At 39.1% G+C, this 20,152-nt stretch overlaps 1 protein-coding gene and 1 long non-coding RNA gene across 2 annotated transcripts in view; one reads left to right on the forward strand and one right to left on the reverse strand.

Moving 5' to 3' along the window:
• Window positions 1–1,025: 1,025 nt before the first annotated feature.
• Window positions 1,026–1,778, forward strand: LOC129771047 (uncharacterized). The gene is made up of 2 exons (XR_008742265.1): window positions 1,026–1,224; window positions 1,283–1,778. It is a non-coding gene; the product is annotated as an uncharacterized LOC129771047 (long non-coding RNA).
• A 4,496-nt stretch (window positions 1,779–6,274) lies between these two features.
• Window positions 6,275–20,152, reverse strand: part of LOC129767463 (protein Jumonji) — a 38,193-nt gene continuing 24,315 nt past the window's right edge. The window contains exons 2-4 of the mRNA XM_055768392.1: window positions 12,982–18,766; window positions 8,269–8,427; window positions 6,275–8,201 (exon numbers count right to left, since the gene is read on the reverse strand). Coding sequence (XP_055624367.1) covers window positions 7,743–8,201; window positions 8,269–8,427; window positions 12,982–18,766 — 6,403 coding nt within the window. The 3' untranslated portion in view covers window positions 6,275–7,742. The remainder of the gene's footprint in view (window positions 8,202–8,268; window positions 8,428–12,981; window positions 18,767–20,152) is intronic.

Genomic DNA, 20,152 nt, shown 5'->3' on the forward strand with positions numbered 1-20,152 from the left:
ACTTATTTGACTTTAATATCTCTTCGGACACCTTTTACAGACGACTCACTCGTAGATGAAATCTTTGTATTGTTTTATTTTGTTGGACCATTGTATTTTGATTTAGTAGTGTCGTTTAGTTTTAAGAAAATCATTAAGACCAAGTGTGAGTCAGATGGTTTAAAGAAAAGAAATAAAGAAATAAAGAAATTAATATGAGTGTATGTTATTTCAATTGTTTTGATTTCGTATCCGTGTTTTGATTCCGCATTCGTGCTTTGACTTATAGCGAATTCGTTTTTGTTCAGTTTCAACCTCAGTGCCGCACTAACTGCTGTCAAAACGTTTTTTTATTCAGTCAGTTTCGCACTCAGTGTCGCACTGGTTCGCCCCGAAAGCTGTTAGTTTCGCACTGAGATGTTTCACGGGTTGGCACTCGGGTTCACCAATACAACTATACCGAACTGTCAAGTTCCGAGTATATTTTGGAAAATCTAAAAATAAAAACTATGAAGATGAAAAACCTGCTGCTTTTGCTTTTGTATTATTGGAATCGTAATCCAATTCGGATTCTGATTTTGAAAGTATATTCGAGCAGACGGCATTAAGCTACGTGTGCTTTCATTGGGAGGCGAAAATAATGATGGATATTCAGGTGGAATAAACCTGCTTTCAAAATCAAAATTATGAATGAAAATTTACTTTAACGTATCGAATATTTATTTCATGTGATGAAATAAGAGGTTTTTTTTCGATATCACAGAAACATATTGAACGAAAACTGTGGCTAATGATGATTTTATATTATAATAGTAATTATTTGTGGAAAAACCAGGAAATGCATCGACAAATGGTTAAGTAAGTGTCAGAACTACATGTTTTAAGTAATAAAACAATATGAAGTGAAAACATTCATTCAAACTTTTATATTTTTACACTGCACTTGGCCCTGCTGATCTGATAGAGAATAATTTACCTCCCAAGCATTAATATCGCCATTAGACGTCGACACTGTACATTTATCGTCGCAAATATAAACAAATCAGACTATATAACGCACACCAACAAAACACCGCATTCGTGAAACTGAAAACGTTTTTTTATTACAGAGTCAGTTTGGCACTGACTCAGTTTTAAAAACGAATTCGCTATTAGTGTCCGGTGCTGATTCCGTAAAAGGTTGACTATTCTTTATAAGATTGCAGTGAACATTAATTTTATAGTCTCCTCACATAAAATTGATGGGTAAGATATATTTATTGTCACCTTTAAACTATTTTCAAAAGCTAAATTTTATCCATAGACAATGAGCTGCGGAAAACTATAAAGCTGTCAAGGATCTTTTAATTTTACTGCCCGAAACTGCGCCAGACGATAACATCTGGATTCTCACTGGATGAGCTCGGTGTGCACGCATCTCACGTCTATCGTATGATCAAGCTGGGTTTCGGAATCGATGAGGACGAAGCTATGAGCACAGATGATATTCCAGCCGCATGATGCTGCTCCACTAGTGGATGACACCGATGATGTCTCACATATGGAAGAAGTTGATCAAACATATACGATTTTGAACTACTTTTCGTCATTTTTGAAAGCCTGATTTGTGTTTTTGGAGAAAGGAAAAGGTTTGCGGAATTGAGTTTCTCGTATCAGTTAGGGTCAACTATTGTTAACATAAATTTTAATTTTGTATCGCGTTATAGCGGTGCAGAAGATGTATATTCTTGTCATTAGTAATAGCATACCAAATACTTGAACTGACTACATGTTAATAATAAATATAAATTAATTTAAAATTCACAGTTTAACTAGATTGTATTGAATTAGAGATCGTTCAAATCCTTTGGAAATGCATTATCCTATTTTTGGCTTCCATTGCTCGTACTAGTCGATAATAAAAGAGGTTACGACTTCAAAAGTCACAAAATGGCAAGTTTTTCCACTGCAATCGCCCACGAGAATTGAGTGAGTGTTCATGAGAGTTCATTCAAGGTAAAAATCTCACCACAGTCGCCTTCGGAAATTGAGTGAGGCAATTTTTCCGAGCTGTCACTTCTCATTCGCGCATCCGATTCCGATTCGAGTTGGAATTATCTCGAAACGAGTTACTCGTCTCGAAATGCGCAATGTCACCCCTGAACTGGCCCGAAAAAGCAATTTCCAGATTCGACAAATGCAAGAAGTCTTTGGCTGAAGCTGATGCGCGAATGTGAAGTGACAGCTCGGAAAAATTGCCTCACTTAATTCCCGAAGGCGGCTGTGGTGAGATTTTTACCTTGAGTGAACTCTCATGAACACTCACTCAATTCCCGTGGGCGATTGCAGTGGAAAAACATGCCATTTTGTGACTTTTGAAGTCGTATCCTCATTCGTTATCGACTAGTACCAGCAATGGTAGCCAAAAATAGAATTAGGCATTTCCAAATGATTTGAACGATCTCTAATAATTCGCCGTTCAAAACGGGCAAAAGCTACTGCAGATTCAAAGATGAATTCATCATCTACTTTATGAAAATTTTCGGAAAAAATAGGCAATTTCGAATGCAATCCAGTTAAACTGTGAATTTTGAAATGATTTATATTTATTATTAACATGTAGTCAGTTCAAGTATTTGGTATGCTATTACTAATGACAAGAATATACATCTTCTGCAGCCGCTATAACGCGTTACAAAATTAAAATGTAAGTTTACTATAGTTGACCCTAACTGATACGCGAAACTCAATTCAGCATATCGTTTCCTTTCTTCAAAAACACAAATCAGACTTTCAAAAATTACGAAAAGCTACTTAAGTAGTTAAAAACCGTATATGTTTAATCAACTTCTTCCATGTGTGAGGCATCCTCGGTGTCATCCACTAGTGGAGGAGCATCTTCATCAGTAGTTGCGGATGGAGTATCATCTGTGCTTATCCATTTCAAGACCCAGCTTGACCATAAGGTAGATGCGAGATGCATGCTCACCGGGCTCATCCAGTGAGAATCCAAACGATAACAGCACAGTTTCGGACAGTGGAATTACAGGATCCTTGACAGCTCTATCGTTTTTATCGGCTCATTGTCTGTGAACAAAATTTAGCTTTTAAATTTATTTGAATGCGATAATAAATATATCTTACCTTGATGACTTTTATGTGAGGCGACAATAAAATTAATGTTCACTGTAATGTTATAAAGAATAGTCAACCTTCCGATAATTTTTTAGCAATAATTACGCTAAAATCAGCACACTAAGTCAAAAAACGAATGCGGAATCAAAACAATTGAAATAACATACACTCATATTAATGCAAAGGGACTATGCAAAAACAGATTTGAAAATATATTTTATTTGTTTTCTTATCCCAGTGATATTATTTTTCATCAATTATAATAAGAGGAAAACATTTATAAAGATGAACGAAATTATTTCCTGTACATATTTGTAACAAGGAATGAAAATTTTTAAAATAAAAGAAATATATATTCATGAACACATTGAATACATAGAGCCTTTGCAAAAAACACAAGCTTTGACATATGTTTTAATGAACACTGCACCATTTGAAATTCATTGAGTATTTTACTCCAAAATGAACCTCTCACGTCAGGGCAATCGCCTTCGGCGATACGGTGACCTGGGTCATGTGACTTTGAGGAGTTCATTGTTGTCACATTCCATTCGCGCTGGAGAATCAGGCCCTACGCCTTGGGAGTCGATTCTACCGCGCGTTTGCCTCACGAGGAACGAAGATATATTTCTAAGTTGACGAAAGATATTCAGAAATTATGTTGCTGATGCGTTATCGCGAGTGGAGAGTATTCGCACTTCAACGTACATAAATTACGAAGAAATAGTAAAAGATCAGCAAGATGACATAGAGTTAGAAGAGCTGATGAAATCTTCAACGATCACCAGTGTTAAAAAAAATCATCTCCGCTAAGCTCAAATGCATAGATTTTCGGGCTAGGTTGCATCGAAGACCTATATATTCCAAACGATAATTTAAATGACAGATCCAAACAACCAGCGAATATGAGCAAATGAACTTTCGTTCTTCAATATGTTTTGAGGTTTATTTTTTCACCCAGTCTCATTTTCATCTTGATTATTCAAGATGCCAGAATTTCATTTTTTTTTTGACGTAGAACTACGTCTTTCATAAAGGGTGCCAAATCAGAAAACAGGTCACGTTTTTATGAAATAAAGTTAACGTTAATAACTATTTTTGTCGCGAACGGATTTTGGCGATTTACATACTAAACGAATCAGAAATTCCGTAAGATTTGTTAAACATGCTATACATTAGATTCCCCTAGTTTGTAATTGGTTTAAATTCATGAAAACTTTAAGCGTTTCCATTTTCTCATACATTTGTTCTGTCCATTTGTGTGCTTTCCCGAACAGAGCTGTCAATAACGAGCAACTTATCGACGACCAACGGAGGGGAAATCGTAGGTCTCCGTGAACAAAGGAAAAGGTAGAAGAAGGAAGGGGAATACTTGCCTAGAGTATAAACAGTGTCAAAGTCATCAGCGAATTCGCATCGATGGGTGTTACAGCAGAGAACAAGCTGTGTGGCATAATTCAGTCTTTTTCCAAGCTGTTAACATTGTTTGTTTTCCGTCATCATAAGGGCCTTTGGTGCCTTTGAGAATGCATCAATGCATTAAGGAGACGTTATGGCGAAGCAGGCGGTAAGGTTGTGCGCCAAAAAATATTTGGGGAATACCAAGCATCTTGAATGTCTTACTGGAATATTTTAAGTTATTTGGGTTCGCGTGCCAATCGCAAAACTGCCTTCAACTAGGATTGCATTTGCGCTAATATTAATCATAATGAAGCATTGCTACTGTTTTCGAGGTTGTTATTAACAAAAAGAGTTCGTTTCGCTTGTTTAGTCACCAAGAAAGTAAATGTCGTTCTGGAATTTTGTATGTGATTAGGTTTCGCTTGCCAGTAGCAAAACCTCCTCCACTGAGAGTGACAGCTGCGCTTCCCTCGAGCATGAGAAAGTAATGCAACTTTTTTCGAGGCCAGTAATATTAACATAAGCGCTTCTTTTGAGAATACCGCAAAATGATGAGAAGTGTTTATATACCTAGTAGTTTCAAGACACCGATGTATGGCGACTTATATAAAATAACAGTGTAGTTCTACGTCAACAATGCGGTCGTATCTTGGACACAACCCCCTATATATTTTTTTTATCTGTATTATAGAGATGTCGGGAGTGAGAATTGAATTCGTGACCTTTAGCGTGAGAGGCATGGATGTTACCACTACGCCGGATCGCCTCCAAAATTTTCATTTTAGCCAAATGAATATCAGCTGTTGTTTACTTTTAACCTGAGGCAGCTGTGTGCGGTTGGTTTTTATTTATGCCGATGTTACCGTCTAGCCAAACAAAATCCTGCGCGATTTCTTGCAAAGTTTGTTTCATCGAACTCTGGCGATTTTGTTCTCTAAATGGTCCAGCCTGACTAAATTTTTAATTTTTGAATTTTGACTCAAAATCAATGCCAGAACGAATATCGTTTCGAATGTGATGAATATAAATTTGTTGCTTTTGATATTCAAAGTATAAATAACAGCGAAGTTATGAATATTCAATATATAAGTCATTAATATAATGAGGGCAGTGTGTATCAAGCTGAAAAAAAAATCATTTACACTGAAATAAAATCATATTCGTTACTCGTGAATATTTGTTGATATTCTAAGACACTGACGATCACGCCATAATTAAAAAAAACAACACCACAATGTCTTTTGCGTGTTTTTTTGTGACATATCTTGTGGAGGGCCGGGTTTATTCCAAAATTCCGGAATCGCTCATACTGGTGCACGACCGACGAGAGAGCTGATAACTGAACGTTTCATAAGGCCTTCCATGAACAAGGGCGTCAACAATTTCGTTCGAAATTGTCTCGCCTGTCAGCGATCGAAAGTACATGTGGGTATAAGCATACGTACCTATGTATACATGGATAAATAGAATTAAATGTGGCTACCTTGCAATGAAAAGATATATTGTTTATTATACGTTCTCAAATAAAACTAACGCTCGCTGGTTCCTTTCGGTAAAAGTTAGAAGACGTTATTTATAATTTCCTTCACCGTTTGAGGCCCGTATTTCGCTGAGTTCCCACAAATATAAGATAGAAAAAAAATTCTTAAGAAATTCGGCTATAGGGGTCTCTTTCCCTAAATAGTTTGAGAATCCTTGCTCTACACGAATTCACAAACGCCTGGTGATATGATCACAGTGTTATGACTTTCGGAATGAATAGCATTGCAAATACAAATTGTTCTACAATAGTTATCTTAGTATATTGTTCAATTTCTTCTATGAGAAATGTTCCGGTATTTATATTTTAAATCTCTCGATATATTACCATCTCAATATATAATCTGCGTAAACTAATTCCAATATAGAGTGGTATGATTTCTATTTAGTTACGCTGTTTGTTATACATAGTTTGAATTCACTTAAAATAAAAAAAAACATGCTCACTTGTGATCCATTTCTGTAAATGCATTAATGATTATCGTATTGTTTTTTTTCCTATTTTCTGATTAATGCAACCACCCACTTTAGACCTAGTTTATGTACATATTTCATTGAAGGACACATTTGCTGAGAGCTCAAACTCAAACTCAAACCGATTGGAAAATAGGAGTGTGATGTACATTTCTATTCAATGAAGTGTGGTCGTTCTATTATTTTCGGTACGCAGCATACGGATTGCACTTTATATTGCAAACATATATTTTTTTTACTATTTAGTAACACATATATTTACATTGATATTACTCATTGTTATTCCACAAATTATGTATGTCTGTAAAGTTGGGAATTTAATATGAATATGAAGCGCATGTGTTAAACAAACACAATATACGAAAAAGCCAGATTGGGAGCTGGTTTTGAATAATATTGTTTAATTTTTTTATAATTGTGCAGAAGCAACAATTACTGTGATTTTGTGGATATGCCTATTGTTGTACCCTTATACCGCAAACACTTGAATTTAATTCCTTTGAATGTTAGTTTTCAATACTTTAAAATATATATTTAATTGTAGTTTGACTACTGAATTACTGCCATGTGTGTTATGTCGTACATATATGTTTCTATCGCTCCTGCAGCACACACAAAATTATGATCATTCTCGACTATGCATGTGTTCATTGATGTTATGTTCTGTTTAATACTGGATATTGATAGTAATGCATTATTTCGGTAATGCAGGTGAGAGGGCATTTCCCCCGGCTTCAATTCATGTTCCCTCGAACGGTTACTGCTTCGAACTAGTTCATTTTCATAATTACATGTACCGTAGTGCAACGTACATCTCGGAACATGTTGCGTGTTTGCCGAGGTGAATTGAGAAATAGAAAAAGGGACAACCTTTTGCATTGCATCACTATATACATTCCCCATATAATTCCAACACAGTTACGGTCTAAAACGAAGATATTGTTCAAACCAAACTATCTTCAAAGAAAACACTTTTGAAGGTTGGTAAAACATTTAGACTGATTTGTGGACTGTTATGTATTATGTACAATTACCGAAATCAGAATTCTAGAACTTTTGTGAAGACTTAATTCTGCGCTTAATATTAAATTGTAAAAATATTCTGTTACATAGCAATGTAAATAATCTTATCTTGTAAGGATCTGCACAAGTGGCCTATTTAGTCGTTGGATTAAAAAAAACAAAACAAAAACAAACCGCACACAAACACACCAACCGGTAAAGAATTTCTACACTTATTTTAGCATCGTCGCCATTCCGGCAAACTTGCTGTGACTAGGCGCGTGATATGATGACGAAGACTGCGAAGACGTTGAAGCAAGATGTAGTGAAGATTTACCTCGACCTCCTCCTCCCCCACCCCCGGCACTACTGCCGGCACCAGATTTGACTCCTTTCTTGTTCGCTATTCGATCCTGAAGCTTTCGTATCAGTTCTTCGATATCTTCCAGTGAATAGGTATATGCCAATTTGCAAAATTTGGCCGGCAATCGGCTGTCGGAGAGGAATTTAATTGCATGTTTAAGACAATATATTCGTTCCTCCTCATCTACCGTATCATCATCCTCGCTGGTTATCTTTACCCGAATCAGCGACAAATACAGATTCGCTCGACAGATATCACATTCAAACTCCTCCAGCGAAGCTGTTTTCTTCTTTGTTTCGATCTTCTCCGATTTGTTGACACCGTGATCCTTTTGAAATAAAAAGGGAAACACAATCAATTAATGCGTTAGAAAAAGAAAAAAATATGAACCAAACCTTCAATGTTTGTCTTTGTTGTTTTTCCTTTTCGAAGATATCCAAAATCATCGGTAGAAGTTGCACTTGAGTGTCGTGATTACTGCGCTGGTCGTTGGCAATAGCGAAGACCAATTGTTCGACGGAGAACATGGTAGGCTCACAGCTTTCTTGAATGTCCTGGAAACAAGAGGTAAAAAAATATTCATGTGATACAAGGATTTTAATCGAATTTATATATGACTCGATAACTATACAGGGCGGACTCGATTCTATACAGTTTTTGATTTCTTTTCACTGTATATAATCGAATCTTGTATATAATCGAGTCAAAAAAAATGTTTTTTATTCCTTCTTTTTGCATTTTTTTTTAATATAAAAGAGTAATTTGATTTTAGATTCATTCCCTTAAAGTCAGAAAACACCTTTCTCATATGAAACAAATATTTTATCCAGATTATCTCAGGAGGCGATAGACGATCATATTTGATGAAAAAAAGAACTTTTTTTTTGTTTTGGACTCTGTTTCCTCAAACTGGCTCTACATTAAAAAGTACACTACGGAAGACGATTCTGTTGTTTTTATTTAAGAGATGAGAAAATTTAGTACAGGATATAGTAGGGAAACATCTGAGTTTGTGGATTTTAATAACATTTGGAAGTGAAAAATTTGAAAGTTCATAATTTTTAATGTGTTGTTATCAATTTTATCCAAAAAAGTTATACTAAACTAGATTGTTTCTATCAATCAAATAGAAGCTCTCTAACCGCTCTACAATTTGTTCTTTGACACCCAACTTCTATCTTTCTTAATTTGCTGCAATGTCAATATAACAATTCCTGTTTAAAATACAAGGAAAAAATTTAAAAATCGCGATTTTTACCCCCCTGTACATGTAATAGCCACTTAAATTCCACCTTAACGTCAAAAGGTTACATTTCTTTTTGAAATAAGTCATATTTGAAATATATAAAAAAATATTTTTTTCCAAACTGTATATAATCGACTCCAAAATTGTGTATAATCGAACCACATATAATCGATAATCGAGTCCGACCTGTATTTGATTTATTGTTCTAAGAACATCAAGGGTAATCATTATCCATGCTTCTCTTTTTTCAGTCCACGTGGTATAAGGACAGCATTAAGTATGAATTACATTTGATCAAGTATGGAGGTGTCACACAGCTAATAGTCAGAACTCTCACACTGTTTTTATGGTGGTTTGACATTCCTTTCCTCTCTCTAAAGAGGGGGAGGGGGTGTGTTGAACAACTCGAGAACTAATCAAACAAATGGAATCAATCTTAGTATATAAAAGGTTCTAGGGATCGATAAACGTTTCTATGGTGATTCGACTCACTTACCCCCTCTCTGAGGGCATGGGGGCTACCATACAAATGAAATACAAACTTCTGCATAACTCGAGAACTAACCAAGCAAATGGAGCCAAATTTGGGATGTGAGGGTTCTTGCACATATTTCAACCAAACATGACAATTGAAAATTTTCGGAAAACTCTGAAACTCATGTGTTCTATAATTACATAGTGACAGGCGTTGTTAATCCATTTGATGTTTGCGCTAACGAAATCGATCTTTGTTCAAAAGTGGAAATGGATTTGAATGTGATAGCACTCCTTTATCTTCTTCTATCTATATAAATAAAAATAGATCGCCGAATTTGTTGCTAAGAGCAAAACTCGAGGAAGGAATTGTTAGGATTAGGGTTGTCTTTATTCTATCACATTTTCTGTATGTTATTTCCAGTTATCCAGTTATCGACAATAACTGGTCCGACATGCTAAACGTCAAATAAAATCGAGAGGAACTTCAATGAATTGTTTGAATTGCGTTGATCATGAAATTGGATAAACAAAAGGATTCCAATGGAAATTTCGCATTGAGTGCGACAACAGGTATGAAATATAGTTTGAGGAAATTATTTTTCTGTTATTGAATCAATGTTTTTGTCATGCGAAAATAATGTCAATTTTCATTACATTTCAAATTACATTCGAATGTCCTTCAAAGCAAATCATCCATTTGAATATGGCATCGATTATTTACGAAATTCTGCTTTTTAACTGGTCCAAGGACGAGTTAACGTTCGCCCAGTTAAAAAGCGAACCAGTTAGCGAACGATTACTGTATTTGCAAGTGATTGAAAAATCTTGAACGAGAATTGTGTCTGAAAATAATCTGATATTATAATGACGAGTTTTGATAGAAGTACTAGGAATTTTATAGTAAACTAGCTGACCCGGCAAACGTGGTTCTGTCATATAAACTATTCATAATGAATATGTTGGGAGTTAAATAAAACATAACTAATGTATTAAGTAAGTGTGTTTGAATGTTTTAACGATCTATGAAATTAATCGAATGTGATCTATAAAGAAGAACGAATGAAACGATGTGAACGGACGTTTATATGTTCAATTTATTTCATTAGCCCATTTTGTGCCACGCGTTCGGAAAATCGAACAGTAACTTTGATTTGTCCATGCCTTTGGAAAGTAATTATAAAGTTTTGGAACCAAAAGATAGTTTAATTTATTATTAGCTACATTAAGATATGACAAAACCATATCTTTGAGCCCCCTACAGAAAAATAACAGCCGGAGAAATTGAGTGTTCGAAAAATCGAACGTTAGCCATAACGAACATTTTTTTCTGCTGAATCAAGCATTGTTTACTTTGGAAGACGGAAGGTTTTTTTTTATTTATTTCAGCATTTTCAAATGTGTATGTTTGCTAGTATCAATTAACGCAGCAAATATTATTAAATATTAATGATTTTAATGAATATAATGAATATTCTTCCACCGGATTAGGTGAGCGATCTCATCGATGAAGAAACCCTAAATGATAATTCTATTCTTCAGAATAATAACCTCCCAACCCTCTAGCCATTGATTTTTCGTAGCGTATTTGTACTTTGCATATATTGGAAAATTTCGATATTTCGGGAAATGGATAATCGGAAAAAAATACTAGATTAATTTAGTTTTATACTTAGAGACATTCTTTCCTATGTCTATGCATTTATTGATGCCGCATATTAGCTAATTGAAGTGACCTTCAGTTTGTGAAACAAAATAATTCTTGTTCAAATTCTGTCTCGTTGGTGGAAAATACGCCTTTGTCATTTTCAAGATGGACGGCTAAATTTATAGCTGATGGGTCATGTTCATGAATTGGCAAACTTCAATGGAGCTGATATACCTTTCTATTTGGAACCGCATTATTTCGTCATTGTCATTCAATGGGTCATAAACCATGCTTGTGGTAACAGTATCGAACAGTCATTCAAATTTCGGAATCCGATTGGTTTCAAATTTCACGATTCGATAGAAATCGATTTTTGCATTCTTAAATCCGTTTGACTCAAATTCAATAGTTCTATGCAAATGTGACAACCTCGTCTTGTTGCAAGAAAACGTCAAAGTGATTTATCCGTATTCGTGGAGCAATTTACTTTCTATCAGATTGGCAGACCCGAAAGCAATTTTGAATTGTTGAAATTTGAATGAAAATTATCACTCGATGTTGTTTAAATACATAGAAGACAGCCCTGACCCTAACTTAACTATTTTTCGAAATATTTCCCCGCATTTGGTGCAAGGAAATTTAAATGCAACTTTATCCACAATATAAAATAACCATCCGACACAATTTTCGTTCAAGATTTTTCTCCACTTGCAGAGAATGTGTTATTTTTTTACATAGAACACGAATTTGATATGTAGATCTAATTTTAGTTCGAAATTTTTGTTTTAAAAGAGTTTTTTCCATCACAATATCCATTACCATTTTTGCTTCACAGGAATGGAACACGGAGCTCAATGTTGTCAATGTCGAATTGCGTGGCAATTCGGGCGTATTTTGTGGATACCCAAACTAAAAATGTGGGTATGGGGTAATTCTCACTTCTTCCACTCAATCGAATACATTCAGCAATAGGTGGGACCGAATCCGATCAGACGCCAACAATCACACGCCAACAACGTGATTGTGATTGTGACCAAGTGTGATATGCAGTATTTTAATAATTAGGATCGTCTGGCTTTAGATTGATTGAGGTTAGTTGCGCATGAAGCGAACGTAACGCCATCTGTCATTTAACAACGTTAATAAAATCGTTCTGTTCGAGGAACGAACGACGGTTGAATTATTTGGATATTGTTCATACAAAAATACTGAAATCGCGTTTTTTACCCTAATCGCTATTTAATATATGGTAATCGGTATCCTAGCAGTATCGTATATAGTTTACATCCTATTCTCATGCCTACCATTTTTTTTGTGCATAATATCATCAAAATCGGTCGAGTTGTATTGGAGGAGCTCGGTAACAAACACCGTGACACGAGTTCTGCGATTGGACCCATGAACGTGCGCTTTAGAAGGAAAACGTGAATGTTTGAAGGTATTGATAAAAAAAAATAAATTTTGGGCGGGACGAAATTTGCCGGGTCAGCTAGTGCTTGTATAAAATCGAAAACCCACAATAACCCAGTACCGGATTGACAATACATTTTCACATGCTTAAAACAAAATTCAGTCGAAATGGTCGTATAGATTCTGCAATTAATGTGCCGCAAACTGAAAATAGGTTCAAAAAAACATGTTTGACCTCATTTTTGCTGCTGATGCGTTGTGAATGAAGGAAGCATATTATTTAAACTTTCCAGGTCCTTGAGATAAAAAAAAACAATTTATAACACTCACCCTAAAGTCTTCCTTTGCGGTGTCCAGCCACGAAGTGGATGCAAAATAGACGCTCTCGGAGACCGCATAGCCGGTGCACAGGCTCGACGTGTAGGCTCTCGGGAATACCACCACAAACTGTCCGGGCTGCTGCTCGGCTCGACACAGGGACACATTTCGATCGGTCAGCATATGCGGAGGTACCATCGCAGTGTCGCACGGTAACCATATCGTTTTATTCTGACAGTGTGTTGGCACCAGGGACGTTAAAGCGGCCCGGAAATTCGAATTCTGATCGTCGGGAACACCATACCAAATCTTGCTAGCGCCAGTATGAAGATACTCTATCCAAGGTAAACCATGTGGATCCCGATACCAACAGCAAGCGCTGAACAGCATACCGACATGCAACGTTGGAATGGTTATCCCCATAACCGGACCTAGGGAGCGAAGAATCGAACCGCTGTTGTTGGTTAGGACTTTCAGATTCCAAGGATGCTTGGCGCATGAGGATCCTTTGATCTTGGGAGCTGGAAACCCGAAACCATACGCGCTTGAATCTATCGACCCGGAATGGACGCAAACGTGGCTATCTCGAACTGCAACATGCCTCCAGTATTCGCTCTCAATTTCAGCAACAGTGGGTTCCGAATTTTTAAACCAAAGTGCCATTGTATTTCGTGCTATTCGGAAGAACTGATTCAGAGGCATGTTCCTCCCTTTCATAATACACTCCATCGAGTATTCATCGTCCTCCTCTTCTTCATTGGAATCCTCTTCCTCATCCTCGGAATCTTCGCTATTTCGTGTCTCCGAACTGACACATTTATCAGCGTTTCGGCGAGCCTTTGCCTCCCGTTTGGCCCAATCCGCTTCCACCTCGTCGAACAGCTTCTGTCTCTCTGCCGGTGACAAAGTATCGTACGGCAGCAAATATTTACAGTAGATATCGTCTAATTTCGAAACCCGATCATGCGCTGACTTTGGAATGCACATGTCCTCCGCTACCCGAGCCCACTTCTTCTTTTCTATCACCTCCTTAAGCCCTCCAATCTCTTGGACAGTGTGGTACAACCTCGGAAGATCCACCTCCATTCCACCGATCAACGGCGGATTTGTCAGGTTGATACTCTGAGTGGCTAGATACTTCTTTATAGCGGCATACTCTTTGGCACTCGGTCCCCACCGATGAAGCATCTTGTGTACATACTGATTGTACGCCATGAATCGCATATCATCCGTTATTCGGCATTCCGGTTTGAAACTCGGCGGCGGTATTATTCGACAAATTCCGAAGCGTGCCGCAACTGGAGCGATCCTTTCAATGTATTCAATTGGATCGTGGAATTCTTTGTCGTTCGGTTTGAAAACGGGGGCTTCCACCATCTGGGGAGGATCGTCCCTGCGGGGGAAGGCCGTATTATTGTCTGGTTGAACTTGAGTATCCACCTTCGCCTTGGCCTTGTTGGGTTTCGATCTCTGGGATGAATTAAGTGAAGAATTTGAATTAATCCTTGACAGGCCCCCTCGAGAATCTTCTGTTGTGGCAACTGGTGCTGGTGCTGGTTGTGGAGCAGGAGACTTTTCAATAGTTGCGGGCTCACTTGATTTAAATCGAGGTTGAACCGTTCCCACGGGGACCATTTTGGAAATTCCATCTTTGCTCATTCCCGGTCCAGCAGCCATCAAGCTCTTCACCAACTCTTGAACATTCATCGATTCCGGAATTGGTGTTGTATTTGATCCCATTTGTGCTTTGGTCACAAGCTTGGCGTGCATAATCACCCGTTGGTTTGGACCTTCCGGTCCTTCAGTTCCCAGCTTCACAGCCACACCCTGGATTAATTGGTCCGATTTACCACTTCCACTCGCATTAGGACCCTGTAACGGAATGTAAAATGTGTGACCACCTTCATCTTCGGAATCTTCTGCATTTTGTCTCTTTTCTCCGGGTTTCTTAACTTCCTCGTCCGTTTTTCTCTGTTGCTCATCCAAACGAACGGCGATGGCTGTTGATTTGGTGTTTTCATCTGGACTCAACGTTAAACTCACTGCTGGCTGCTGTTGAGGGCCCGATTTAGCCGGTGTGCTCAAATTGACGGGTTTTTGGAATGCTGAATTTGCTACTGCGGCTTTATCCTCTTGCGCAGTAGCTTCCTTTTTGCTCGTTGCAACGACGGGGGCTTGTACCTCGTCCCTTGCAGAGGAGTTACAAGATTCTCGGCGACTATGTCTGCGGTAGGGAGTAGTGGTAGCTTGCACAAAACTGTCCTCATTATCGAACGAATACACGCTCGTTTCGTTTTCCGGCGAGAATGCTCCGAATTTATTAGTCGCTGCTGCTGCACTGTTTGATTTCTGTGGTTTTAAGGCCTCTTGTTTATAAACGGGGGTTCTACCCTGCTTGTAGATTGGTTTTCTATCGGCAGATGGGGCGGCAACTGCACTTGTAGCAAGTGCACTTGCAGGGGCAGAATTTACCTTCGGAACTTCTGTCTTTGCTTTCTTGGTATCCTTTTTAGTTTCTTTCTTCACAGGTGAAGGCGATCGCTCCTTTACGACCACTTTGACGTTTTCCTCCTCCTTCACATCTTCTTTGAGTGGTTTTTTCGCCGGAGATTTTGATTCTTCCTGAAAGCACTCTTTGGGCGCTTCCATTTCGGGTTTAACCGTGACTGGTTTGGCTTTGAGTGTTGGTCCCCGCGAACCATTTCCACTAGGTTGGGGCGTTGGCGCCTTCACTTCTTCTTCTTTTTTGGGTTGCACCGGCGCCGATGTTTGTTCAACGATGGGCTCAGCTTTGGTTTCACCAAGCTTTTCCCACGCCGTTGCCGGAGGAGTTTGGGTAGGTGTTTTTGGTGTCTCTAGTACCTTTAAATCGCCTTCCAAATCGTCCGGAACGGGAGACCAAGAGGTTTCGTCTATCCATTTCTGGATCTGTTCGTGGGTCATGTTAACTTTTGTTTTCCGTCGGTCCCGAGGGGACAGGTGACCACCGAGTAGCGATTCTGTCAACACTGGAGGACCCAAAGGAGGTTTGTGTACGGAACCGCACTTCCCTAAGGTACATTTGGTATCCAATGGGCCAGAGCTTTGCGCCAAACTTACGCTCGCAATTCCAAAAATTTTCTCAGACTCCTCCTTGCTCGGAAGAAGATTTCCAAGCAGAGAGTTCGATTTCGGAGCAACTGGTGAAGTGGGTGAGCTCTGCTCGAAACCTTTCAGGAAATCGGACTCATCCATGCAAAAATCGTTCTTCACATTTCGATTGAAAGGTATCTCCTGCTGAGAGGTACCTGTAGGTTTGTCCGCAAAAGCCTCAGGTGATTTGATCGGCAGCGGTTTGATTGCACGAATGAACGGTTGCTGTTGCGGTGTCGTTTGCTTCGTAGGTGTGAAGTTCCCGTCCGCCGTCGCTGACTGGAATGTATTATCGAGGGATTTATTGACACGCGTAGACACCACATCGTCGGTTCCAGGTGATCGAAATATATCAGAACCGGCCAGTTGGGGCGGAAGACTTAACATCTGGGGTGTAAACATTTTTGGACTCGAAGTCTTCGGTGGAGTGCCTAGTTTTGGAGAAGCTTTGGCATCGGGTGATGCTTCCGGCAGCGGAGAGGGAAGACGTTTCTCCGGAGAAGAATCATTAGCGATGTTGAGAATTTTTTCTGGAATGTCGTTGTCCACCGTTGAATCAATAACTTCCGCTGTAGCTTGGGCGGATTTCGTTGGGCTCTTCTTGACTGGGGAAGCCCTTCTCGACCTTGCCTTATCTTTCAGTTTCTGGCGAATTTGATGCTTCTTGCGTTGGAATTTAGCGGCCAGCGGTTCCTCATCAGAATCACTAAAGCTCTTCTCGACGACTTTCTGCTGAGGCTGTTCAGGAAGAATAACCTCTTTTGATTCTTCATCTTCTTGAGGTGTTTTCAATTCTACCGGATCTTTTTTCTTTCGATCTTTTCTCGTAGACTTTGCTTTTGTTTCTTTCTTTCCAGCATTAGCTTTGAGTTCGTTCTCAATCTGTTCCAACTTGCGCACATTGGGTAACTCTAGACTATCCAGCGAGGAGGCATCATCATCAGACTTATCGTCATGGTTGAATTTCCGACCAATGAGTTCCATGTACAATGTGGCTGCTTCTTTTGTTTTACGACTTGGTCTAGAATTGGTTTCAATCAGAGGTTCTGGCGATTTCTTCAGTTTCTTTTCCTCTATTTCTTGTGTTTCTGGAGTAACGGCTGAATCTGCCTTCTTCTTTCTCCCAGCGTTCCTTCTTACTGGACTAGCTGCAGTCTGTCGAGTTGGCGGAGAATGTTCCTGTTTGTTTTCGACAGCAGCTTTGGCTTTCCCCTCAGTCGTTTTGGTTGGTTCAATAGTTGGCGTTGGCGGCGTTGGAGGTGATAGCTTCGGTTCTTCTTTGTCTTCTTTTTCCGAAGCCTTAGGAGAAGGAGTGGATGCATCTTGTTTTCTTCTGCCGCGGGTAGCTTTGATAGTAGGAATTTCGGATTTCTTTGAACTCACGTCCGATCTTCTGCTAACCGACTCCGATCTTCTGGGTCTTTTTTCTGGAAGTTCTTTCGAGGATTTTTCTGGAAGTGGTTCGGATTTTCGTCCCTTTCTTGTGTTGACGTTCTTGTTATTTGTCTTCTTCTTGGTCGCTGCTCTCTTAAGAAGTGGTTCATCATCGTCTGATGAAAAATCTTGTTCGACGGAAGTTCTCGCGTCATTCTCCACCTTTGGTGGAGTAGCCATAGGGATCGAAACGGGAGATACTGGTTTAGCGGGAGTACTTCTTAGCGCCGACAACCTTGTAGTTCTCTTCTCGTTATTATCGTCAGCGTTGATAGTCTTCTTTTTGCCCCCTTTCATTTTAGATTTAGGAGGCGTTTTCTCCGTCGTAACTTTCGTACATGGTTCTGCCGTATCATGTTTCTCAGTCTCTGTTTCCACGTTGCTCATTTCGACGTCTTCTTTGTTCAAAACTACCTTGATGTCGATCAATTCCTTTATGTCTTCCTTCCTAGCGGATTTTGCAGCTGTTCTTGTGTTTCTTTTCGTAACAATTTTTTTCTTCACTGACACAACTTTCTCTTTCTTTGCGGCTTCAGTCGTCCGTTCTGGCTCTCCTTTTCCCACATCCACCGCCTCATTCGTCTCGTCAGTGACTTCCGGCACAGGTCTGCTCTTAACGTTCCTCGCTTGTTTGTTATACGCCGTGACCCTAAGTTTGGCCATTCTTTGTTCGTGGTATTTCTTTCTGAGCGCTTGCACGGTTTGCACTCGCCGACTTTCAGGGTGCTGTTCAGCACGCTTCCGGACTGCAAATGGCATAAATGTTGGTTTATCGTGGGTCGCCTCGGATTTCTTGTTTTCATGCTCATCCTGTTTGGAACCAACTGGGGGCGAAGCCGGATCTTTACTTGTTTGAGACACTTGTTCGTCTCTTTTCGAGCTCGAAGCAGTTTGTTGGGCAGCAACTGATGAGTTGTTGTTTTCTGCTGGTGCTGACGGAGGTTGCCTACTGTCGGATCCAGAAGCTTGCTGTTGGGCCGCAGTGTTAAAAAAATCTAAGCTAGGCGGAAGTACGGGTGTTCCACGGAAACAAAGAAACGTAAGAAAATCTTCCGTGTTCGGGCGCATGTTGGGCAAAAGCTCCGGAATAGGACCGGCTTCGGTTGCACTCTGCGACCGACTTTGGCCATCTTTTGGCGGATTTGTTGGGTTAGTAGTGAAATTTAGATACGTTGAGGTGGAAGCGGCCCCTTGGCCTTGGGCAAACTTCCGCTGCGCTTGCACTTTTGGTCTGGAAAGTAATGGTAAAAAAAAGGATTAGTGAAACACAATGAAACACTATGATTAGATTGTGGTAGGATAAATAATTTTGGTTTGCCCGATTTAGGGTATTTTCACGCAACTAATAAATGCGAATCGATTTTTCGTCATCAAAATCACATATAATCAAGACGAATTTGGGTTTGCTGAGAAGCCTCAAGTCTCCAGTTGTTAAAATTACCATAAAGTGTTCAAGTTATTCATTTTTTATGTTTTTTAACGATTTTCTTCAAAGAGAAATTATGATCATGATTTGTCCGAAAAATGATCATGGTTTGTCCGGTTTTATAAATCACCAATTTTGAATGAAATAATAGGAGTATCGGCAAGTTTCTTCGTTTTTTTTCAAAAAATAATGCTTTATTTTGCAAAAACAGTTACAAATTGAATAGTCAAAGTATTGCCCATAGATAGTCACAACTTTTTCCCATCTTTCTGGCAATTCACGGATCCCTTTGCGGAAATAATCGGTCGGTTTGTTCGTGGTTAGCCGACAATCCAATTTTTGACTTCATCAAAATTGGAGTAGTGCAGGTCAACCAGGCCAAGTTGCATTGATCACAAAAGGTAGTAATCGGACGGAGCAATGTCTGGAGAATATGGCGGGTGGGATAGGACCTCCCATTTCAGCGTTTCCAAGTATGTTTTGACCGATTTCGCGACATGCGGTCGAGCATTGTTGTGCTGCAAAATAACTTTATCGTGTCTTTGCTCGTATTGTGGCCGTTTTTCCTTCAGTGCACGGCTCAAACGCTTAAATTGACGTCGGTAGAGGTCCCCTGTAATGGTTTCATTCGGTTTCCCACCAAATCCCACCAAATAGACAGCATAACATTCTGGCCGTGAATATTCCGCGCGGCCGTCGATGTTGATGCATGGCACAGCTTTTTCCTTCATATTGAAGTAATATTTTTTGGGTAACACTCCCCGCAAAAACTCGTTGGTACGAAATTCGACATATTCGTAGTGGCAAAAAACTATGTTGTTTACGCTTCAACTTTTTGACATATACTGAAAAAGACGCGCAATGACAGTAGCTTTCCAACGAATGTCTGGAAATTTGATTCACTGGACATTATAATTCGAATTCTAAGTACATGTTGCCATTCTCATTGCTTGAGTTTTCTGTCATCATATTCAACCAAACCATGATCATACTTCCGACTGGACAAACCAAGATCATTTACCTCATATTGAATTGACACACAAACTGTAATTTTTCACACACACCCAGTCTGCTCTTTTTCTCAGAAGTTATTGAAATTACTCTAGAATCATTATTGAACTAGAGAAAAATTCTAAGCATCATCCAAATCGATATATTTAACTATGTGCAACAGGAAGGTGATAGAGTGTG

The sequence above is a fragment of the Toxorhynchites rutilus genome, chromosome 2, assembly GCF_029784135.1.
Source record: "Toxorhynchites rutilus septentrionalis strain SRP chromosome 2, ASM2978413v1, whole genome shotgun sequence".
Lineage (NCBI taxonomy): Eukaryota > Metazoa > Arthropoda > Insecta > Diptera > Culicidae > Toxorhynchites > Toxorhynchites rutilus.